At 43.8% G+C, this 25,681-nt stretch overlaps 1 protein-coding gene across 3 annotated transcripts in view; it reads right to left on the bottom strand.

Annotated features, from left to right (window-relative positions):
- Nucleotides 1–817: 817 nt before the first annotated feature.
- Nucleotides 818–25,681, bottom strand: part of ST3GAL1 (ST3 beta-galactoside alpha-2,3-sialyltransferase 1) — a 136,258-nt gene continuing 111,394 nt past the window's right edge. For all 3 annotated transcript variants that reach the window (XM_036753930.1, XM_036753944.1, XM_036753938.1), the window contains 5 exons: nt 22,016–22,212; nt 18,985–19,164; nt 10,276–10,321; nt 7,282–7,401; nt 818–5,517 (listed from right to left, as the gene is read on the bottom strand). In XM_036753930.1, coding sequence (XP_036609825.1) covers nt 5,344–5,517; nt 7,282–7,401; nt 10,276–10,321; nt 18,985–19,164; nt 22,016–22,212 — 717 coding nt within the window. In that variant the 3' untranslated portion in view covers nt 818–5,343. The remainder of the gene's footprint in view (nt 5,518–7,281; nt 7,402–10,275; nt 10,322–18,984; nt 19,165–22,015; nt 22,213–25,681) is intronic.

The raw sequence follows: 25,681 nt of genomic DNA, 5'->3' as shown, positions 1-25,681 counted from the left end.
GTTAACATTATTTTTATAAATGAAATCTTAAATGTATAGTTTAGAGCTGGAAGAGACCTTAGCTGTCTGAAGGGATATTTTGGGTTTAGCACCAATTCAGCCCCCATCTCCTACATCTTCCTTGCCTCTGTCTCCAGTCTCAGACAAGGAGAACAGGAATTCACTGATAGCCTTCAAGGTTCTTATTCACCAAGCAGTTGTGATCTCTCCCTTTGAACCTTCCACAGCACTTGGCTTGTTGGTCTCCTATGGCTTCTTGTATAGGATCATAGGTTCAGAGCTAGAAGGGACCTCTTTGAGGGATGGGGAGACTGAGGCCCATGAAGGAAGTGACTTGGTGACAGTCACACTCTCCATCCAGGACTCTTTCTACTGAGCCCACAGCACTCAAAGCTCAGAAGTCTATCTCTGACAGAGGTACCAAGAGACAGGCTGTAGAGTATTATGTTGCTGAAGTTGACCTCAGAAGGCTTGAGGGACCCTCCTTTCTTCCAGTTTCTCTGGAAGAGAAACCCAACTTTCCTTTTGACCCAACTGGTGAATACAAACATTTCCAAAGAAAGGGATGGATGGTGGGGCGTGGGAGTAAGAGAAGATAGAAACTTTAGACTCAAGATGCAGATCGAGACAGACATTTTGGTCACAGCCAAATGTGAGAATTTGTTTTGCTTGACTGTGTATTTTTTTCCAAGGGTTTTTCTTTTCTTTCTTTTTTTATTTTCCTGGAGGAAGCAGAAGGGAGAAAATAGATTTTTGTTAATTGAAAGAAAAGAAAATAAATAAAATGAAACTTGGTCATTCCAGACAAAACCAAAAGTACAATTAAAAGGCAGTAAAATAGCTCTTTATTATTTATTCTGATTGAATCATTGAAAATGTTTAACAATAAATAAAATATTGCTGAGATCTGAGCTGTTCAGACTCCTCTCTCTTCATTCAAAATGTTTATCAATAGCTAATGCATAGCGACAAAGCAAATAAAGATCAAGACAAAGTTGAAACAAAACCAGAGGTGCAGCAAATACTTTTTTTTTAAAAAATTTTTTAAAAAGTGCTTAAGAAACTTTGGCTTTGAGAGTGAATCTGGTCCAGAAGTGCTTAAGCAACTGTGTGAGGGGAGAGCAGTGCAGTTCGTTCCATGCTGGTCCAGGTGCTTCCTGGGCTGGGCTGAGAAGTAAGAGTGAGTTTCTGGCCTGCCGGCCACTCGCCCAGTACCATCCACACCCATCAGTCTTGGCTCAAATGCTACAACACTCAGCCTCCAGCTTGAGCAGTAGGGGTGGGTTTCAGTTAATCAATAGGGGCTGGTTTTTGCCTTTCTTTGCACCTTCAGCATTTAGCACAGTGCCTAGTATACAGTAGGCACTTCATAAATGCTGGCTGGATGGGGCAAGTTTCCTTTTTTCTATCACTGACCAGAAGGTCCAAGCCCCTGGGGTTGGCTTCTGGAAAGGGAAAGGTATCCAACTTTTGTTAAGGGTAGAAAAATTACAACCTCCGATGCATTAAACATTTTCCATTCATTTCTCGAAGTCACTCCATTCGTGACTAAACGTGATACAATGGGATAAATGAGGTCATCAGTCATAGAGATGGAGGGGACCTTATTTTATTGGGAAGGAAGCTGAAGGCCAGAGATGATGTAACTCAATTAAGGTCACACTGGATTTGAACACAGGTCCTCTGACTCCAAATCCGGTGTTCCCTTCAACCCTTCCTGAATGTCAGAATTCCCTCCTCTCCCCTTTAAAAGCCAACAAATGGTGTTAAATTATACAACAGCAGGTCACAGTCAGTTTCTAACTTTTCCCATCTTCTGAATAGCCTCTCAGAGGACAGAGACGATGACCTGTCTCCTCTAAGATCTCTCTCTGGACATAACATGGCACTGAAGGGGTAATGCTGGATGGGGTGGTACTGGGAGTAACCCTGACCCTGGCTTATCACTGGAACCCTAAGTCCCTAACACTTGAATCTGTTCTTTTTAAACTCCAAATACCATTAATTGGAATAAAAGTCCACTTACTTGAGATGTTATTGGCAACCTGGGTTACCTAATCCCTACCTAATGGAACCTCTGGCTTGTTTGGACCAGCTTGTTAGGAGGGGTCCCCATCTAGCAGGGCCAGAGTTGAAATGGTCTCCCTGATCGACAGAAAAGTGCCAGGGAGTCTCATCTCTATCTATAGGAAGGGGTTTGAGCCCTCTTTGTGCCAGCTAGATTTTCAAATGTAAGAAAACCTTCTTAATTAGAATGCCGGTGACCAGAAGACTCAGTGAATATATTGGGGTTGTATTTTGGGAGGTGAGTGGATGGGATGCACTCAGAATTTAGGAAAAACAAGCAAATTCAAGGAGTATGAAACACAATCAATCAAGAATTAACAGAATCCTAGGTTCTAACCTTCTCTGTGACACTTAATAGCTGTGCGACCTTGAATGAATTAATTCACCTCTTGGAGGTTTCAGTTTCCTTATTAAAAAAGGCGGGGGGGGGGGGGGAAGGTTGATTCCTTTTGGCTTTAATATGCTTTGTTCCAGGATCCCCTCCAAGCTGATTTCCAATGTTCAGTTTAGTCTTTTTTTTTAAGTGTATCCTCCTTGCATTGGGACCTATTTAGCACAATTTCCTACCTAGATCAATGAAGAAATATTGAGCACCATCAGCGTGCAGGGCACTGTGTTGAGGGTGTTCTAAGAAGAATCTCTACCTATGGTTTTGGGTGTAAGAGGAGGGTCACCACAGGGATGACCCACAGGTATGATCTTTAATTTGGAGAGAAGTTTCCATGCATTTCACTTGTAGACTATATAAATTAGACCTCCAGTGCCAGGCAGCTCACTGCTCCCACACCCCTCCAAGGGAACACACTCTATTTTTGCCTGTCTCAAGACTATCCAGAAAGTGAACTCATCCACTGCAGAAGGAACTGGTTACCGGATGTGTTCAAACAGGGCTTGGATGATCCCTGGCCAGAAATGTCCTAGAGGGGATTCATGTTTCAGGCATAGGCTGGACTCTGAGGTCCCAGGATTCTGAAGACTTCTGGCTTCAAGATTCTGGGATTCTCCATAAAGGCTGAAGCACCAGTGATCTTTGTTTTGCAACTTTCTAATGCACTTATATAATGCTGTGTATTATAGCCATCTGCCTTGGTACCCACTCCCCCTACTAAACCAAAACTTCATGAAGGCAGGGACTAAGCTTGATTTCTTCTAACACTTCAAACAATGTTGTCTCTGCACACAGAAGGAACTCAGCAAATGTTTATTGACTCTCAATTAACTAGAAGATAAAACTCATCCAATACTCCCTTCCCCTGTAATACCCTCACAATATTCCTGTTACCTAATATTTTTCTCTAAATGGAGTCCTTCAGTAGAATATGAGCTTCTTCAAGGAAGGGGGCTGTGCACTGTGAATGCTAACACACTTGTTGGATTGACTGAATTAGAATCACACTCAATTGATGTAGAGACGTGAAGTTTCACGGTAGGAATCTTAGGAATGGAATCTTACAGGGTAAGGTCTAACTCTAGGGTGTCATGTCCCAATGGAACATGTATTCATATGCCCAATCTGAAACAAAGCCCTAGTCAACCAAGAGGAATGCTGCCACGCAGACTACAGAGCTTTGCCCAAACCAATCTGAGAGCACTGAATGACTCAGTAGGTGATTTCTCTGGATGAATCCTTGAAAAACCACAAATGCCCCAAAGCACTGTGTCTGCAAATCAAACAAGCAATTCTGGAAGTTGCTAGAAGCCCGAGCATCCTGGCGAAGCTGCAGTGGGGATAATTAAAGCCCAAGATGGAACATCGAGATATACAGCATCAGTTCATTTTCTAAGAATCAATAAATAATTGAGAAAGAACACAAATGGGGAAGGAAGGAAGAAGCAGGAAGCAGAGATAAAGGATAAGCATGACTTCTCCCACACTGTCAATCACTTCCCATCAGTCACATCTCCTCAGGTGGCACAAACCATGGTTGGAACCAGGTGTCACGTCCCCATTCAAACAATTGGATCCTGTGGTTGTATCCCAAACACTTAGACTGCCCTGAAGTACCATACACTCCCTCAAAAGGCATGTGTACCCCATGCCAGATAGTTTTTTTTAAAAATATACTTTAAATGGTCAACACATCTTGCAGTAATAAAACTTATTTTCCTCTCTCTAATTTGGGAACTGGCTTTTGAGACACAAAAGATATTCAGAGTAGCCCTGGGCCCAGTAGGGGTAGAACTTGATTGTTGTCCTCACCACCCTCTTCTTCCCCCAGCAGAGTATAAGTGATTTACTTTTGAGGATACAGGGCAAACACTGACATGGTGAGGTTCACATTTCCATGGTCTGAGTCCTCTCTTGACCCAAAGAGTTCAATATATGGGGCTCTTGCCTCATTTTAGCAAAGTAATATGGGTTGCTTTCCAAAATAGAAAGGCACATGGAATAATTAAATGTCCAGTCTGCTCCAAGTTGAGAAGGATTTCAACCAACACCTATTTTTCCAAAACAACATTTGCTTTAACACCAACTTTCCAAATAATATTTGTTTAAAAAAAATGGAAAAGACATGGTGGAAGAGAAACCAGGTCTACACCAAAGACTTTTATATCCTCCCATTCTTTCCTATGCTGATTTAAAGAAGTATCTGATAATGATTTTGACAAAAGCTTTGCGACCAGAGGTCCTTTTTTCCCTTCGAGGGCCAGTGTATGAGTGCACAGTGAAGACCTTTTGATCTTAAAGAGCAAGAAGCCAGACACCGGGCCTGCCGGTGAGATACTTAAAAGAAACCAGTCTTTTCCCATGAATACTGAAGCAGACCAATGAGGTAATCATTAAAATTTTAAGAAATTATGATAATAATTATGGTTGCATTTTTTCCTCAATCCTGGTCCATCTGGAATCTTCCTACAAAGTCTCTTCCCTCCTTCACTGGAAAATCCTTGCTCTGTTTCAGGAAAGCAGGAATGTACTGCCTCTGGTTACATCTCTAAACAAGGTCTGTGTTTCCTCCCAGAAGCAGGTATTGCCATCGTGTGCACCCATTTTACTCCTGCCTGGAATCTGCCCATTTCTCCCCACTTTCCACACACCCCATCCCAAGCACTGAGATTTTCCATCCATTACCGATTCTCAAGGATTGTCTTGTAGTCCCAAAGGAAATCAAAGAAAGTGTGAAACAGGTACAGCCTATTGGTCTAGCTGCCATTCATGGCCCCAGATGCCCGTCACATTCTTCTGGCTCACAGACCCTGAAGAAGGAGGCAGGAAGGAGCCAGGGGCTGAAATTGCAGAGAGTGATCCGTTGCAGGTTCTAGCCTGTCCTGGGGTCATCTCCCCTTGAAGATTCGTATTTTGTTAAGGGATGCTAGGGTGGTGGTCACGTTGGATTCAAAGTCACCGTCATGAACACCTGTTTTTCGGAAAGCTCCAGCGGAAGGGTTATTCTCCCAATAGTGATGCCAGTTGCCTTTACTGTCAGCTCCAAAACCGTAGAGATCCACCTGGTAGAATACAAGGAAAGATAGGATTTAAGGGAACATGCATTCATTAAGCTTCTCCTCTCTGTTAGGCACTGTGAGAGAAGATGGGGGAATACCAAGACAAAAACAAATCAGCCCTTGTCCTATGGAGGTTATATTCTAGGGGGGAGGGGGTGAGGGGGCAGGGGAAGAAACATGTACAAACATAAGTAAGTAGAAAGTTTATACATAAATACGAAGCAATTTCAGGAGAGAAAGTCCAGATTACCCATCCCACCTGTTCTCTCTGAACAACTTCTCCCCTCTTCTAAGGGCACTGTTCTTTGACTCTTCCTAGAAAAGGTTCCTGGGTGGGGGTGGGTCGAGTTATGACCTATAAGGATGATCTTGAGTCATCACTGTGGCCCTGCAGCCAATAGGAGAATTAGTTCTGAGGGGGCATTAAGAGAGGATGCCATATTCAGAACAAAGGAGGTAAAGGTGCAAATGCCCTCTGACCCCATGGATGAACGCTGGATTCCATTATGGGGGTCACATTTGAGGAAGCATAGTAACAAGCTGGAGTGCATCCAGAGGAGGGCATACAGCATGGCCAGTATCAGACTTGCTGGTTGTGTGACCTTGGGGAAGTAACCTCTCTGTGTCTCACTGTCCTCATCTAAAAACTTAAGGCACTGGACTCAGTAGCCTTTAAGGTCCCTTTTCACTCCTTGACTTATCATCGTATGAATTAGGAATTGGAAGAGAAGAACACTGAAACTCAATGTCAGGAAGAACCATATGGTAAGCAGAGCTACTCCAAGGCAGCAGTCCCTGAAAATGTCAGGCAGAAGTGAGATGACCGCTTGTTGGGGCAAGTATAGAGGGCATTCCTGAATGGCGGAACTAAACAACCCCCAAGTTCCCTTCTGATTCAGATTCAGCGATTCTGTGGTCCTCCATGTTTTCAGACACTTTGCTAAAGGGCCAGAAAGTGGGTGAGTTAACAGTACGGGGCCCAGAGATGTGGCTGGCAGTAGATGGAGAAGTACAGGATGGGGATGGGGGTAGGGGCTTGGTAAGGGCTGGATGGAAAATAGAGAGGAGAACACAGCGGGAGCTATGGTTGGCTTTGGGGACTTTGGGGCAGAGGGGGTGAGATCAGCATCTGCTTAGTGTTCCGTAAATCCAGCTGGCAGATTCATTCAGAATAAAGAGTATCTCCCCACCTCCTTTTTTTCTTTCTCGCTAGTTCTTCTGGTTAAGAAACTCCCCTCAAAGCTGCCTATCCCAGCTCCTGAAAGTTAAACCAGGACTCTCACCATTCCTAAAGATCTGCTTTTTAAAAATTGATATTTAAAGCAACACTCAAGAAGAATAATGAAATTCCTATCCTTTCTAAGTCATTAAGTCAACAAGTCAACAACCCTCTAGCTCCTGACATTTTCCATGACCCTCCTCCCTACCTGGACCTCTCTCCCTTCTCATCACTGCCTCCTGGCTTCAAGTCAACTAAAGCCAACCTTCTGCAAGAAGCATTCCCCAGTCCTCCTCCATTTTGGTGCCTTCCCTCTGGGAAGATCGCCAATTTGACCTGTGTGGATCGTGTTTGTACACAGTTATTTCCAACTTGTCTCTTCCATTTGACTGCAGACTACTTGAGATTAGGAAGCATTTTTTTTGGCCTTTGTTTATATCCCCAACACTTAGCAGCATGCCAGACATATAGTAGACACTTAATATTTTTTTTAATTGAAAAAAAGGAAGAGTGAACGTTTTTGCAGATTGAGAAGTAAAATGTTTTACCTCGTCACATAAGTGTAGGGAAAGAATCACAGAGAGAATTCCAGTGGATGGGTACCTTCCGTGGTTCTGGAGCCAATTGTCAAAGACATATTTCATGAATGCTGGGTGGTAGATCAGAATCTGGGTGACAGAAGAATAGCACATTGGTCAGCAAAACAACAGGGCAATGTGGGAAGAAAGTCTTAGATGGGGACTGGAAGGAGTTGGGAGGCCTGGGTTCTAGCCCTAGTCCCATAGGCTGGCTACCAAGCAGTGGGATCATCTGCTCTGGGCCTCGGTTTGTGTGTCTCTAGAAAGAGAGAATAGGGCTGGATGTTCTCTCTGAGTCCCTTTCTATTGCTAATCTACTGTATTCTAAGCTCACTTTTAGTGCTAATATTAATTTTTTTTAAGAAAAGAATTATTTATTTTAAAAATTCACTAAAAATTTTTTGAGTTCTAAATTCTCTCTTTCTCCCTCCCTCCCACCCCTCCTTTGCCCATAAGCAATGTGATATCAATTATACATGTGAAATCATGCAAGATATATTTCCATAATAGCCATGTTGCCAAAAAAAAAAGCAAGAAGAGAAAAGTGAAAAAATTCGGCTTCAGTCTGCATACAGAATTCGTCAGTTGTCTCTCTTGAGGATGATTTGCTCTTATATGCCACATTTGAGCTTGACCAGCTTTGAGACTCTGTGTTCTAAGGTCTAAGGAGAGAAGCAGCATGATTTAGAACAATGGCATCAAATGCAACTAGAAACAGGGGCCACCGATACAAACATAAAGAGCCCTGTGGGCCACATATTAGTTTTAAAATGTTGTGTTATCTATGTTTTATTGTATTTTTATTTACTTTGTTAATATTTCCCAATTACATTTTAATCTGGTTTGGACCACACTTGCAATTTTGTGGGCCATATGGAGCCCCATGTTTAATAACCTCTTTGTTGTTCAGCTGTTTTTCAGTCATGTCTGATGCTTTGTGACCCATCTGGGGTTTTCTTGGCAGAGATACTGCAGTGGTTTGCTATTTCCTTCTCCAGTTCATTTTATAGATGAAGAAACTGAGGCAAACAGGGTTAAATGACTTGCCCAGGGTCACTCAGCCAGTAAGTGTCTGAAGCCAGATCTGAACTCAGGAAGATGAGTCTTCCTGACTCCAGGCCTGGTGCTCTATGCACTGAACCACCTAGTTGCCCTGTGAGAACCTTTGGTGCAGTGGAAAGAATGATGGGTGTGCAGTTGAGAGAGACTTGGTTTCAAATTCTTGCTCCTGACAGTCACTACATTCAAATTCCTTCTTGGATGCCTCACACATTCCACAGAACAGACACTAATATAAACTGTTATACGATTAGTCATAAATACACTTCTAGCATTTTGTTTGTTTGGGCTTTTTTTTGGCCCATGTACAAAAAGGATTGTCTAAACAAGTCTTTTGTAGCAGCAAGACCCTGTCATCACTGCGCTTGGCTGAGTTCATAAATGTGTCGTGTGATGACAGGCGGCTGCCCTAATCTCCAGGCTTCAGTTTCTTCATCTGTAAGGTGGGAAGGACAACAGCCCTGCAATACCTCCCTGATGAGGCACTTTCATGGAGCAGATGAGCCACTCCACATACTTGATGCGTGTCAGTTATTATGATTGGCTCTGACACACTGAGGTCCTTTCAGACACACGCACACACACACACACACCCCGCTCTGGGAGCTCAGTCGGACTTGAGAATCCCTTGGCTGGACCGACAGTAGCACTGCTCTGATCCCTCCAGACCTCTCTGGATGACAGGCTGAAGGAAACACAGAGATTACAGATGGGATTTCTCTGCCCCTCCCCCATTTCTCTTTAGAAATCCTGACTAATTGGGGGATTTCAGATTCCCTCACTGCCTTGAGATCTCCTACTGAGTTTGTAATTATAGTGACAGAAAAGTGCTTAGAAAACCCACAGGACTCTCTTCTCAGGGGACTCGGAGGTTAATTGGTGAGATTTCTGTGTCCTGTATCACTCCCGGAGAGACAAGTGACTCTACACTACAAGGAAGGCCCAGACTGGGGGTGGGGGACCCTGGAAGGGCACCAGGACTATGACTCTTATTCTGTGAATATTATGGGTCCTGGGGTAAGCCTGAATACAGGTCTCCTTATGTCCAACCTTGCCCTCTACCTACTAGAAAGTCAGTTGGTACTGAAGGCCTCATGGGGAGCGGTTAAATACTGAACTTAGCTACTGAGGTGGGAAGGGAGATACACAAAAGAATAGGAGAGGTGTTCCTTGGCCTCGAGGGATTTGCAAACTAAAGTTTGGCATTTGTTGGCCCAGATTACAAATAGCTGAAGTGGAAGGCTGAATAAGGCCTAAGTTCCAGATAACCTGTTGCTCTTTGTGGGGTTATGGGCGCCAATCCTTGCACTCATCTCCTGTCTCTCAGCATAAAAGTAAATTAGAATTTACAGGTGTCAAACTTGGAAAACAAGAACTGTCCCTAGCATCCCACAGCCCGAAGGAGCACAGATTTAGGGCTGGAATGGACTGCAGAGGGCCATTGAGTCCAAACCTCTTCATTTTATACATGAGGAAAGGGAGGCACAGTCAGGTTCAATAACTCGCCAGGGTCACACAGCCAGAAGGTATCAGAGGCTGAATTCAAGCCCAGGTCTTCCTGACTCCGAGTCACCTAGAACAATCTAGTTCTATGCTGGCGAGCTGGGGGAGGGGAGAAAAGGTATGGCGACATTCTTGGTGTGATGAGAAGGGAGTCTGATGCCAGTGGCAGGCTTGCTATCAGAAGCCCTGGGCCTGAGCCCAAGCCACACCACTCACAGCATATGCAACCTTGGGTGAGGCCTGCGTCCTCTCCGAGATTCCCCACCTGTAAAAATGGCTATGATGATGTTTGGCTTAGCTACTTATGGGATTGTCATGTGGATGAAAGAAGGCACCGGACGCAAAGGTTCCTTGTGCCTGGAAAGCGCTGTTTTTAGGAAGATCGCCATTTCTCTGACTCACCTTTTCTCTCTTCACATGTATTTTTCGGGGAACAGGGACATATGTGCTGGGAAGGAAAGAGAAAGAAAAGAGTGGAGTTATAAATAACAGTAGCACACACGGAGCACCTTAAAGCTTGCCAGACATCTCACATACACATTTGATCCTCACTAGAACGCTGTGAGGCAGGTCCTATCGTCATCTCTATATTGCTCAGGAATACACGGCTACTAAATGTCTCACTGATCCCAGCCCCGGTACTCCACTCACTGAGCCACCTGCATGCCTCACCAAAAACACAAGGCAGCTCTGCCCAAGTATTTCTGAATAAGTGGTTACACTGCTCTGGGGAAGCACTTCCTAGAGGCAAATAACAGAAGAAATAATCCGGACCCAACAGCATCAGGAGAGAGGAAAGAATGCAGACTTGGGCTTGGCCTCTAATCCTGCTTTTGATGGTACTACTTGTAGGGCCTTTGGTAAGTGGCTTGGTCTTCCTGCCTCTCAGTTTCCTCATCTGCAAAATAAGGTGGGAGCATAGATCAGATGACCTCTAAGTCCTATCCACAGAGATCTACGGTCCTGACATCTGTAACCCTTGCCATGTTATGGCCACCAGGGGGCGATGGGGACTAGTTTTTGGGTAACCTTTAAAAATTTGTTTTTTAATTTTTATTTTTTTGAATAGGAGCCTAGATTTAGAGTTAGAATCATTCAGTAGCTACCTCACTTTAAGGCAAGTCTCCGAGACACAGTACCGCCATCTGAAAAACGGGTATAATAATACTCATTGTACTTCCCAGGGCTATTGTGAGGAAGGAGCTCTGTAAAACTGACAGGACTGCAGAAATAAGAGGTATGATGTTACTGTTAATAATAATAACAATAGTCATGTTTCTGCGCAGATTTACAGCAATGACCTTTCTGCAAACAGGAGAACAGAGGCAGAGGTGGAAGTAATCGCCAGGGTTGTTTTTGTTTAGTCATTTCAGACACAGCAGACTTTTCATGACCCATTTGGGGTTTTCTTGGCAGAGACACTGCAGTGGTTTGCATTCCCTTCTCCAGCTCATTTTACAGAAGAGGAACAGAGGCAAACAGGGTGAAGGGACTTGCCCATGGCCACATGGTTAGTAAGTGTCTGAGGCCAGATCTGAACTCAGAAAGAAGAGTCTTCCTGACTTCAGGCCTGGTGCTTTACTCACTGTGCCACCTGGCTGCCCTAATTAGTCAGTAAATATGGCATTTTACAGATGAGGTAACTGAGACCCTGAAAAACTAAGCTATTTGCCCAAGGTCACACAGGCTGTAAATGGGCCAAAACTTCAACCCAGGTTAGATTTAGAGCAGGGAGGGTACTCTGGGGCTCATTTAGTCCAATCTCACTTTGCAGGTGAGGAAACTGAGACCCAGAGTGGGAAAATGTTATACATGCACGGAAACAGGATTTGAACCCAGGGCTTCTGATTTGAAATCCTATGCTCTTTCCCCTCCACCAAAATATAGCTAAGAACACCATGGCTAGAAGATGTTCTCTGATCCTTTCATTTTACAGCTAGAGAGATGTTCTTCCCCTTGGCCTCATACATTTGGAAAACCATACTACAACTCCAACAGATAAAAAGATGACCAGAATTAGCTCACTGCCCACATGGAGCAGGGAGGCTTCTCATCCCTGCAATCATCAAATGTCAGAGTTTAAAGAGACTCTAGTGGCCATGGAGAAGTAGCTTGTGTTAGTGGGATAAATGAAGGAACTGGAGGCCGATGACCCTGTGCTTCACGGCCAGCGTCATTTCTTATTAGCAATGTGCGGCCCTAGGCAAGTCTCTGAGACTTTTCTGTAAAATAGAAATGATAATCTTTGTCTTACTTCACAGGGTCACTGCGAAGAAGAAGCTCTGTAAATTTTAAAGGCCTTCATAACTTGGAGGTGGTAGTAGTCGTAGTAGTAATATTATTAATAATAATTCTGCTTCTGCACAGACTTACAGCACTGACCTCATGGAGAAAGGTTAGAGGTGGCGTTGAGAGGAGAGGTATTCTCTAACCCTGATTCTGCCATCCTTGATCTCAACTCTGACAATGGATTTTGTAGGGCATAGGCGAATTGGGGAGCAAAAATGATGGTGTTTTGTACTGCTACTAATGAAGCTTAGAACCACCTATTCTAGAATATTGGGGAAAGTACTACAACAGAACTGTTGAAACTGATCATTCCTAAGTCTTTTTTTTTTAAGAAATTAAATCTTGTGCAAAAATAATTAAATTAAAATGAAATGAATTAAATTTAAAATGAATTAAAATTAAATTAAAACTAGTTAAATAAAATTAATTAAAATTATTACTGTTGTGGTAAATAATAATAATGATGATAACCTTGTAATACAAGCCTTTAAGCACAGATGAGGAAGCTGAAGACTTGGGGGGCAATGGTAAAAAAACAGGGATGAGAACCTTGGCCTCAGCTCTGCACTCTTACAAGCATATCACACAGATTCCCTCTCTGTGCTGTCTTACCCTAACTTTGCAAAGCTTCCTGCTATCTAGAAAAGCATGAGACTGTGAGCAACAGACCACTGCTGAGAGGAAGGGTGGGGTGCAGAAGGGGATGTGGGAGCCCCAGAGACAAACTACCAACCACAGAGCTCTTCTGAAGTTAACTTAATTGTGTCTTGGAACTTTAACTGCACAAAGCAGTTTTTCGACTTCCTTTCACAAATATTGAGCATATTGACATCAAAAGGTAAGTGGGCCCTGAAAGGTGAATTGCCTCTAGCACATCTCAGGCCTTTCTGGAAGCTGTAAAATAGAACTCAGCAGAGGATCACGGTGCCTTTTGGCTTCCTTCACCATCAAGACAGCACAGTATTTGTCCCCCAGAGAACCTTGTTATGAGGGCAGCCTCAACTTGGTGGACACCTATGTGGGAGGCAGGGTCACATGAGGGAAAGAACCATCCGGAGCTCTGGCTTTTAAGCCCAAGTTGCTGCTCACTCACTGTGTCTATCATTCCTGTCTCTAGGCCTCCATTTAATTGGATGGTAGTTGTAGAACTGGAAGGGACCTCAGAGATCATCTCGTCAAAGCCTCTCGTTTTACAGATAAAGAAATGGAAGCTAAGGGAGTTTAAAAGACTTGTTTATGGTCCCACACGGGGTGAAATTTGAACCCAGGTCCTTTGACTCCCAAGTCAGGGCTCTGTTCAAAGTACCATTGCTTTGCAATAAGACGTCAGACTAGGTGATCACAAACTCCCTCTAAACTCTGGAATTTTGGGAGATTCCCTCTATCTTTTCATATATATCTATATATATCTATATATATAGATATATACACACACACACACATATATACACACACATACACATATATATCTTTACACACATACACACACATATATATCTTTACACACATATACACATATGTATCTTTACACACATGTATCTTTACACACACATACACACACATATATATCTTTACACACACACATACACACATATATCTATCTTTACACACACACACATACACATATATGGTATTGCCAGGTTTACAATTTTTTTTCTTCACAATAAGTCTATGAAGGTGATGGGGAAAATATTATCCCCATTTTACAGATAATAAATTAGTTAGCATTTCTGTAACAACCCCGGGTGATAGGTGTTATTGTTATCCTCATTTTATAGAGGAGGAAACTGAGTCAGAGAGAAGTTAAGAGACTTGCCCAGGGTCACACAGCTGGTTGGTATCTGAGGCAGTTATTTGAATTCAGGTCTTCCTGATTCTAGACCCAGCACCCTATCCACTGTAGCATGCTGGCTCTCTAGACTGGGCCCTCTGAGAACAAGCAAAACAAATCAAATCCCTTTTCCCATACAGACAGCCCTTCAAACACTTGAAGACAGTTACTATGCTTTTCCCTGTTAAACACCTTTGGTTGCTCACTCTACTTTCCTCCACTGAATCACTCAGCTGTCACTCAAAGGAGAGTCAAAGAGCTGAAAATGATCCATGTTCTGCAGGGAGTCAGCTCGTTAGTTGTAAGTTGGTCATCTAGCCCTAAATCCTACATGTACACCAGGCCTCTTTCTCCTTCCTCCAGCTCCCTCTGGTTGACCCTGGAGACAATTTAACATCAGGTAAAAGGCAGGGCCTTGTAAAGCTTGGGTGGCAGCTGAGCCCATGGAGGGATGCCAGTCGGAAGCCTGGAGGAGCCAGGGTGAGGCCCATGCTCAAGGAGGTCCCAAGGATTAGGCATCATAACTGCATGGTGGGATGGAGGGAGAGGGGAGCAAAGGAGAGAGAAGGGGGAAAAATTGTCACTGGGAATTATGTCCCTGATTTATTTGTGCTTCATACACTGGGTGACCTTGGACAGGGTCCTAGACAAGGTCTCTAGACCACACTTTCTTCATTGGTCAAATAAGGGGGTTGAAATAAATGACCTTGAAGGGTTCCTCTAGCTTCAGCATTAGATTCTTCAGGACAACTTGGCTTCGGTCATACCAGGATCAAATACAAAATCCTCTAAGTCCTTTACAGCCTATCCTCTCCCCTGTACCCTATCTTTCCAGTCTTATACCTTACTCTCCTCCACATCGTGGCATGGCTTCCTGGCTGTCCCTCGAACAAGACACTCCATCTCCTCACTGGGCATTTTCACTGGCCATCTGCCATGCTGGGAATGCTCTCTCTCCTCATCTCAGTTCACTGGCTTCCTTCAAGTTCCAGCTAAAATCCCGCCTTCTACTGGAAGTCTTTCCCAATCCCCTTAATCTTAACACCCTCTTTCTGTTGATTATCTTGAGCTTAGTGAATGTATCTTGATTGTACAACTGAATTGTTTGTGTGTTGTCTTCCCCATTAGACCATGGGCCCCTGACCTCAGGAACCATCTTCTGCCTTTCTATGAATCCCCAGTGCTTCACACAATGCCTGGCACACAGTAGGTCTTTACAGATGCTTGCTGACTTGACACCAAAGGCAGGGAAGGGACATGAGCCACGTTGGTGTGCAAGGTGACCATGGATGTGTGTCCAACAAATTCTGAGACACGACAGCTAGAGCCCTGCTCTTGAAAACGTGAAGGAAGTGGATTCATTGAAGTCTTTGGACTTGGAATTAGGGTGACTCAAAGTCACCATGTGGGTCAATCGCACAACTGAAACTGGACTCCTGAGTTCCACAGTTCAGCTGACTTTCTACTATGAGGTGGCTGTTAAAGGGATAATTATTATTACCTATTTTCAGAAGAGGAAACTGAGGCTCAGCTTTTGCTCAGAGGCAGTGATTAAGTGTCAGTAATGGGATATGAAGGCAGCTAGGTGGCACAGTGGATAGAGTGCCAGGCCTGGAGACAGAGATAATCATCTTCCTGAGTTCCAATCTGGCCTCAGACCCTTACTAGCTGGGCAAGTCACTTTATTCACCGTTTGCCTCAGTTCCTCACGAGCTAGAGAAGGAAAATGGCAAACCACTCCAGTACCTTTGCCAAGAAAACCCCAAATGGGGTCATGAAGAGTCAGACATAACTAAAAAAACTACTGAACAATGGGATTTGAACTCAGTTCTTCCTTAGTCCAAGCCTAGTCTTTTTCCTACTATACCATACACCTGCCTATTGGAATCTTTTTCCTTCAAGGCCCAACTCAGGAGTTACATCTTCGATAAGGCCCTCCTTTATCCTCCCAGTTAAAAGGGCTCTCCTTCCATTCAAATTTTCTTATATAACTTCACTATTATACACTACCTTAACTTACACTTATTGTATTTATGCCTTATTTTCCCCTCTCTCCCTGCAAATAGACTGTAAGTTCCTTATTCATTCACTTACTAAAAATGATTTATTAAATGCCTACTATGTACAGGGTAAGATAGTAAGTATAGAGAGCCTTGCCCTACACCAAGTAATTAATTAACCCATGTTTACTGAATTGAAGAATTTATGGATAAAGCCAGGTAGCCACTGTGAGCATTAATTCTGGAGGGTAGGACCACGTCAACGAATGTTACCTGATGACAAGCGGAATCTCTGCTTCATGTACGGCTATGACTCTTTTTATGGGTTCTTCAGACAAGAAGGCGTTTTCAATATTGGGGAACATTTATTGTTTCCTTTGTCATTGTTGGGAAAAGCAAGAAAACTCAGAAATACTGACTGTAGAATTCTCCACGGTATGGAGAGCATGATGGGCTAGAAGAATTGCAAATACTCCTTCCTCTAGACTAAACTCAGATGCCAACTCCTCCATGGACTTCATTCCCCCCACTTTGCCATCCTCAGCTCTTGGGTTGCAAGTGATTTTTGAAGTCTAAAGGTCTGTAGATCACTTAATTTATAGCTCTCCTAGCATATCTTCTATATTGCACTTGATGTCTGAAATGAAGAGAAGCAGCTTGGCCTTGAAACCAAGAGGAACTGGGTTGAAGCCCTACCTTTGACACATATTGATTGTATGATCTGGGTCAGGTCTCTTAAGATTCTTGATGGTCTAGACCAGTGGCAGGAAATTCAAATAGAAATGGGGGACTGCTCATAAGGATCCCTGTGGGCAGTATACTGACTCAGTTTTAAAATTAAACATTATCTATGTTTTATCACATTTTTATTTTGTTAAATATTTCCCAGTTATATTTTAATCTGGGTCAGACCTTTCCGGGGAGTGGGGCAGGCTTTGGGGCCATAGGTTTGCCACTCTGGTCCAGTTCTCTAAGACATTAAGTTGCAGAGATGGTGGCGACCTGCACTGGCGGGGGCATTTCTTCACTTGGGAGTTCCCTATCAGTGAAATCTCAGGTCCAAGCCCTATTCCTATTTGAAATCATAGGCTGGGAGGAACCTCAGAGGCTACCTTGTCTCACCCTGTCATTTTACAGATGAGAAAATGGAGGCCTAGAGAGGTTAGAACTTGCTCAAGGTCACAGGTAGTAATTAAGGAGTTTCAGATTTTGAAGTGATGTAAACTTTGGAGATCATTTGTCCAAGACCTCAACTTTATGGATAATAACAAGAGCTGGTATTTATGTAGCATTTTAAGATTTGCAAAATCCATTACAAATAATATCTCATTTAATCCTTACAACAACCCTGAGAGGAAGATGCTAATATTATCCTCATTTTACAATTGAGATAATCGAGGCAAAGGGTAAGTGACTTGCCCAGGGTCACATGGCACGCAAGTATCTGAGGCAGGTTTTGAACTCAGATATACCTGATTCCAGGCCTAGCACTCTATCCACTGTGCCACCTGGCTACCTCAATTTATCAGCTGTCTTTGGGCAGCAAGAATAGTATGAAAGGGCTGGGAACTTGGGGGAAAGGCTCCAGAGCAGGGAGGCAAGGGTTAAAAGGGGAAGGGTAGAGCTGCCAAAGCATAGATGAGGTAAAGTGACTTATTCTGGGTCACACAGTTAGTAATTTATGACTCGAAACCAAACCTAGATCTCCTGACTCCAGGTCTAGTACACAGTAGGTGCCAAACAATTGCTTGCTGATTTATTGACAAATTTCACATACTTTCCTCAGCTGGTGAAGTGCAGCCCCAGTAAAGTGTCCTTCAGAACAATCTGACTGTGTGACTCTGGACAAGGGACTCTGCAGGGTCTCAGGGATTCAGTTAACTTCTGTCTTTGACCAAGTCTGACCAGTTAACCTAGCTTGACCCAAAGAGTGATCTGGGATGTCAAGGCAAGTGAGTCCTCCAAGGTGAATTGCCTCTAACACATTTCAAGCCTTTCTGGAAGGTTGTTTGGTGCTAGACTTTAATTTACTACCAAGTCCAACTTCCCCTCCTGACCTTGTCCTGGGATTTGGAGAGTCATTTTCTCAACTTCCCCTCCTGGCCTTATCCTGGGGATTTGGAGGGTCATTTTCTCAGAGGGGAAGACCTGGTTTCCATGAATGGCTTGGTTACCAAGAATACTCTCTGGTTTTGGCTGTAATCCAATTCCTGTAATTAGCCCCTTTCACACAATGGCAGGCCACACAAATGAGGGGACTTCCTTTCTTTTACTTCAAGACTCCCAAACCCTGTGCTAGGAATTTGCCTCTAAGCTTTTGATTGCCTTAGTTATCCTCTCCAACCCCAGGTGCCACCCCAGCATTCTACATCTCTTCTGGATCTAACAATCTACATTCTTTGCTCCAAGCTTCTGTATTTGAAGGACCATTTCAGTTCCAAGGGCCCACAATGCACTCTTTTTTTGAGATGATTATACCTTGGTGCCTCAAGCTGACTTAAAAGTTGATGGAGCCTCCCACTGCAAATCCCAGGTCCTTGTGATATAATTCAATGGTTCTCCTTTCTGGGAGACAGAGAAAGCCAGTAAGACTTAGCAATGCTCAGCTTCAATATCTATAAAATTAGAGGGCTGGACCTGCATGTGTGATATTCTACAGGCTATGTTCCTTTATTCAACACAAATTTATTCAGTAGCTATCGCATGCCAAGCACTGCGTTTGGTGTTAGGCCCTGCCTCCTAGGAGTTGACAATTCCATGTGTCCCTTCCAGCCCTAACATTCTGTTCTGATGGTCCTTCCATCTCCTACATTTAATATTCTAGGGAACCTTCCACCCCTGTCGTCCTATATTCTAAGGTCTCTTCCAGATCTAACATTCTACACTCTTTGCTCCCACCTTCTATACTCGAAGGACCCTCTCAGGTCTAAAAGCCCACAAGTACACGCTTTGTGTAAACAGAGTAGGCCTTGGTGCCTCCAGCTAACTTACAAGTTGATGGTGCCTTTGGTCATAGCGCTGATCACCCACTGCAAGTCCTTGATCTTAAAGGGAATCAGAATCATGCTGACGTTTTCCTCCAGCTCTCGGAAGCTCTCAGGGTACACCAAGTGGTGAGTGGTCTTCCTCCCGACGTCAGCTTCAAACCCTGCTGTGGGGGCCCGGTTCATCCTGAAGACAGGAAGGACAAGTAGGGAGGTAAGACAAACTGTCAGTAGGCATTATCTCTCAGATTTAGTTCTGCTTCATTCACTGCGTTACTTTGGGTAAGTCACTTTTCTCGCAGCTTCAGGTTTTTTGTCAGTCAAGTGAAGGAGCTGGACTAGATGACCTTGAAGGGCACTTCCAGCTTTAATGTTCTGTGATCCTAGGAGAGATTTTTTTCATTTAACACCTTTTAACTCAGTCTCAGCATCAGTTTGGTAGGGCACACAGGAGGCTGGCGAGTGGAATACGAGTCTCTGGATGGTGACCTGAAGTGACAGTTGGCTCGGAAGGTACAAAACCATAGGGCTGAAGAGAGACTAGAGATGCCGGGGGAGAAGGGAGAATGGAGTCTTGTCTGAAGCTCTTTGCTGACCTGACCCATTGTGTCTATTTTAAATATACTGCGCCATCGAGGATGCTAGACCATCTCGGTTTTAAAAGTGATAATAATGCTATCAATCACTCAATCGATCCATATTTATTAAGCACCTACTATGTGCCAGGCACTGTGCTAAATGCTGGGGACACAAAGGGGGCAAAAACAGTTCTTGCCCTCAAGGAGCTTATAACCTAATAGGGCAACAATGTGCAAACAACTTGTACAGACACTCTAGCAAGACAAGCTGGAAATAATTAATACAGGGAAGTCACTAGAATTAAGCACTGAGAAAGGCCATACTAATGACAGTTTACATTTTTATATCTTGACAGTTTAGAAAGTACTTTAAGTAGAGTATCTGATTTAATTCTCACAACTATTACTGTCTCCATTTTCAGATAAGGAAACTGAGGCATAGAAAGTTTAAGTGATTTACTTGGAATCACACAGCTAGGAGGAGGAAGAGTTGGAATTTCATTTTAAATCTTCTGATTTCCATTATATTGGGTTTTCCTCCTTTCTCCCGATTATAATATGCTTTCTATAGGTAGGAGTGCTATTATAATAAAATCCTTTTCAAAACTTAGTAACTAAAACCCCTTGGATGGCATCCAAGGTGAATCATCCTTCTATAAATTTGTGGTTGTGGTTTGTCCTTCACTCTCAAAGAGGGCCATGACATCAGGGAGATGATGACATGATTTGCAATTGATTTTGATTTGAATGAAGGAGGGCTGTGCAAGGTCACCAGCCTCACCTTCTCCTCCTGAGCCATCTGGGTCCAGTGGCCAGATATCAATCAGGATGACTGGAGAGGGCCCAGGAGGGGTCTCATGGATTGGACAACAATAGGTCTCTGCCCAAGCAACACTTAATGGCTATTTTTTGGGCCCTCCTGGCTCAGAGTGAATGTCAATAGTAACTGCTTCTCATTTGGCCATCAACCCGGAGGGTCCTCCCCTCCCAGTTTGATTTTTTTTTTTTAATTAAAGGTGCCATCCCTTGATTCACTTCTTAAAGAGACCTATTCACTGAATGGGCGTTACTTCACTCAAAGTGAGAACCTGAAAAGACCTTAGCTTAAAAGGGCCAGGGTCTCCCACTGCACCCTGTGCCGTCTCCAGTCATCCTAGTGAATATCAGGCCACTGGACCCAGATGGCTCCAGAGGAGAAAGTGAGGCTGGTGACCTTGTACAGCCCTCCCTCAAAGTCAATTGCAAGTCATGTCATCATCTCCCTGATGTCACGGTCCTCTTTGAGAATGAAGGACGAACCACAACTTGTGAGTAGTCTGAACTGCCTCAATGGGGAGCCAGCTGGCTAGTTCCAGTTGGGTAACTCAGCTTTTCCTCTCCTCTCCTCTCCTTTCCCCTCCTCTTGTCTCCCTTTATCTGGGGGTGTTCTGCCCAAAGGAAGATAAATTTGGATATAAATCACAGCATGCAGTGAATAGTATTAGAATAGCAAGGCTACAAGAATGTATTTTAGTAACATTCTTTTCCTATTTCCGAATTCCTTTGGAAGTCATGTAACATTTCATATGACCTTCTAATGTCCTTACCATATAGTATTATAGAATAGAAGCTATATTAGAATTAAGGTCCTTGAAGGCAAGGAGCATTCTCCTGGTGCATAACTGGTAAATGAATGAATGAACATAATTAACTGTCTTGGTATCCTATAACCCCAGCTACCAAATAGAATGTAAGGTTTCTGTGGCTAAAGAATATTTCTCTCTCTCTTTCTTTCTTTCTTCCTTTCTTTCGAAGGGGTGAAGGCAGGGCAATTGGGGTTCAGTGAAAGAATATTTCTTACTGAAACTTTGTGTCTTCCTCAGTGTATACTGTAGGTGTCAGATAAATGTTTGATACCATTATTTGGGTAGCACCTTTTAGTTTTTCAAAGATCTTAGATTGCTGAACTTGGCACCAAAAAGGCCCAAGTTCAAATCTAGTCCCAGACATTTACTAGTGTGACCTTGGGCAAAGGACTTCATTTCTTTCAGCCTCAGTTTCTTCATCTGTGTAATGTGGATAATAGCACCTTCCTCACAGTTGCTGTTAGGGTCAAACAAGATAATATATGTAATTTGTTTGCAAAGCTTAAAGCGCAATATAAATAAGTTGTTGCTTTCATCATTAATGTTATTATCATTTGACGCTCCCAATGAAGTAGATATGAATGGCATTAATATCCCCAGTTGGCAGATGAAAAAATTGAAGCGTGGATAGTTAAAATGATTTCCTTGAGGTAATACAATTCATCAGAGACCAAACACGGAGTAGAACCAGAGCCTCCTGATTTCCATCCCTGTGACCTTTCTATAGCTCCCTGCAGCTGCCTCTCTTAGGGAGGGCGAGAAGGCAATGCCACCTAGTGGGCAGCATCCTGGGAACCAGGAGACTCTCTGAGGACAGGAGGGCCCCTTCACTCACCGCAGCACAAAGTCATGGCTGTCAATGTCTCTCCCATACTGGGACTGCTTCAGGTTTCCTGAGTTGCCCACGACAGCGCAGCGTCTGCAGATTAGAGGCCCTTTCTCCAGGAACGGGTCGACGTCACTGGGAACAATTCGGAACAGCTCCTTCAAGGTGTCATTTAGTCTTCTGGGCAGCTTCTCCCTCTGGAGTTTCTGTGAGCAAAGGGCCAGAGGAGACACACACTCAACAAAAATGCCACAGGCATCCTCAGCAAGAAAGCCCATCTACTGCTGGTTGCTCCTGGTACTACTGTCCTAATGACCAAGCTGGGCTGGGGGAGAAGGCAGAAATGCTTCTTTGTTAAATGGCTCCTTTGTGAACTGTAGCCTGGCCTCTGAATTCTACAGTAGGCACCTGCTATACTATCATGGGAGAAATAACAGAATAAAACTGCTCCAGACAGGCAGACAGGAGACCCAGGAGAGAAGAGTGATCCCACCTTGCCAGGTAGAACCTTTTTAGGCACAGGTTAGTCTAAATGGCCTCTGATATCCTTTCCGACCCTGAGAGTCACTCCACTCTGCGTCTGTTGCTCTGCCTGGCGTCAACTCCATGGCATAAGATGATCTTCCCAGGATAAGCTCATCACTTCGAATCTTACCTGCCACCATCTCTCTCTGCCTCCTTTCCCCTCTGACTAGAGAGTGGAATACCAAACTCCTCCTAATGCGGACTCTCAGCCCCCTCCACTTTGCATCTGCTGCCATGTCTGGGATCAATTCCATGGAAAAGATGCCCTTGGCCAGATATGGTCTTTACTTCTTCCCCTGTGGTCCCCCCCCACTCCCAGCTTTCCTATCTCCTATTGTGTGTTCTCTCTCTCCATTAGATGGTAAGCAACTTGAGGGCAGGGATTATTTTTTTTTATTAGTTGCATCCCCAGAACTTGGCACAGTGGTATATAGGAGGTGCTTAATAAATGCTTATTGAATTGGATTGGATTGAGACTCAGTCAATCAACAAACATTTATGAAGGGCTTATTAAATGCCATGAACTGTGTGAAGTGTTGGGGATGAAAAGAAAAATAAAAAGAAATAGCCCCTGCCCTCAAGGAACTTATATTCTAATGGGGTAGACCACATATACACAAATTGATACATACAAGATAACAGAAGAGATGGAAAGTATCCTGGGAGAAGAAGACACTATTGATTGAGGCCTCCTTCAGGACTTGGTGCTTAGAGGAGGCCGGGGATTCTGAGGCAGAGATCAGGAGGGAGAGCATTCCAAGCTTGGAGAACAAAGTACAAAGATGGGGACAGAATCTGGACCATCGTGTGTGAGGAACAGCGAGGAGGCCAGAGCATGCGCAGAGTAGTAATGTTTTTAAGGACAAAGGGCCAGGCTGTAAAGAGCTTCCTGTACCAAAAAGAGGAGTTTATATTTGGTCCTAGAGGTAAGAGGGAGTTACCAGGGAGGCATATTTCAGCTCGACAAAAAGAGTCTCTACCTAACAATTAGAGATACCCCTGAAATAGAATCATCTGCTTTGGGAGGTCGTAAGCTATAATTAGGGGGAAATTTTCAGCTGCAAATTCTGAGTCAGCAAAAGTATTTCACCCTTCCTAGGTTCTGTGATTTCACTGGAGTGGGTAGTCCCTCCACAGAAAAAATCACAGCCCCTTCCACACTTGGCAGAATGTTTTGGAGAGTTGTTGAGTCAGCAAGAATAGCTTTAAAAAAGTCAATTCACATCAGGAAGACCCTATTGCACCTATGGGGCTCCCCAAATGTCTAGTTCTATGAGAGATACCACATAAGTAAGACAAACAAACAAACAAACAAACAAATACAACACAACACCATGGTTCCTATTCAAGGGGTATAGGGCTGCCTTAGTGGGAGAAATTAAAAATCTTTAATCTGGTAATGGAATGACCATTGGACCAACAGGAGACCAGGGTTCTTGGTCCTGGCCCTGCTAATAACTTGCTGGGGGAAAATGGGCAAGTCATTCCCCACAATGGCCTCAGTTTCCTCATCTGTAAAATGAGGAGGCTGGACTAAATGATCTCTAAGGTCTCTTCCAGATTGAATGGGATGACTATATTTCTATGATTTTCAAATGCGTGGGACACTGTATCCTTTGGGGTCCCCCTATCCATCGGCATTGCTGACCTGAAGGGAGGGCACAGATATCGATTTTAAAGTAAAAGGAAAAACTCAAAATTTAAAAAAAAATGTTAAAACAAAAATGTTTTAACATGTAATTGGGGGAAAATAAAATATATCAAAATAAAAGGAGACCTTTCAGTCCTCTCAGATGCTGGCTAGAGCCTTCCCCTTTAAGATTACCTTACATCTACTCTGTATTTATCTCTGATGTGCCCATAGGTGTTTTCAGGTTTGTATCTTTCATTAGAATATGAATTCTTGACTGTCATGATAATTTAAATTAAAAGGACAATGGATGCTGCAAAATTACAAAGAACAAACTTGACCTCAAAAAAGAGATATGTGAGGATACTTCCCTTGCCTCTCCTGCAGAGGGGTGTGGGGTGGCAGGGGGAGAATGGATGTGGCATGTTTCATACAGTGTGAGGTTTGTCTGTTTGGGTTTTTTTTTTTGGAAGCACTGACCAGTTTGCTGATTTTATTTCTCCTTCTCCATTTTTCTCCCTTAAAAATTTTTCTTTGTTCTAAGGGATGACTCTCTGGGAAGGGGGAGGGATAAAAGGGAGAAGTTTAGGCAATGTTAAAAAACAAATGATATTATAAGAACGTAAAAAAAAAGAATTTTGTGGGTACAGAGACTGGTTTTGCCTCTCTTTGGATCTCCAGTGCTTAGTACAGTGCCTGGCTTACTGACTCACTGGTGTACTGTGGTAGCCATGTCATAGGCAGGCTCTGGATGTGAAAATCCAAAAGAAGACGTGGGACTTTTTTCCCATCCTTTCTAGGTCAATAGAGCCATACACAAGAGTGTAATGTCAGTCAAAGAGGAAGCCTTTCTAGTGGAACTAAGGAAAAAAAAACCAAAATGAAAACTTTGCCACAAGCAGAATTATCCAAAAGTGAACTGGGCTGTCTTAGGACCCCCTCACCCCCACCCCTGTCACTGCGGACTGTCCAAAAGTGGGGCGGGCTGTCTTAGGACCCCCTCCCCCTTGCCCCTGTCACTGCAGACTGTCCAAAAGTGGGGCAGGCTGTCTTAGGACCACCTCCCCCTCGCCCCTGTCACTGCAGACTGTCCAAAAGTGGGGCGGGCTGTCTTAGGACCCCCTCCGTCACTGCAGACTTTTAGGTGACTTTCAGTGATGCTCAAGAAGGGATTCTTGTTTAGGCTGGACTAGATGACTTCTGGGGATGCTCCCAATTATGAGGTTCTATGGTCCTATGATTCTGGGAGGGTGTGGTTCTCCTCACAGGTTAGGGTTTGCTCCAAAGCAGCCCAGTTTTCCTTGGTAACGGCAATAACATTTTCCTTTGAGGATGTTTTTGCTCTCAGTAGGACTGAATGCACCTGTTGGGAGGGAAATGTCTTCTAACATGTTTCCTTTGGTGGAGGAGGAGGGTGGGTGGGGGTCGGTTGAGTCACTTAAAGCCCAGTGACCATGAGGATTCAGGACTCATCAGTCCCCCACCTGAATGTTGGTTATTGTGTAAAACCAGGCTATTTT

This window comes from Trichosurus vulpecula, chromosome 1, assembly GCF_011100635.1.
Source record: "Trichosurus vulpecula isolate mTriVul1 chromosome 1, mTriVul1.pri, whole genome shotgun sequence".
In the NCBI taxonomy this organism is placed as follows: domain Eukaryota; kingdom Metazoa; phylum Chordata; class Mammalia; order Diprotodontia; family Phalangeridae; genus Trichosurus; species Trichosurus vulpecula.
Note: the sequence above shows the minus strand (reverse complement) of the source record. Positions and strands in the feature narration are given on the sequence as shown.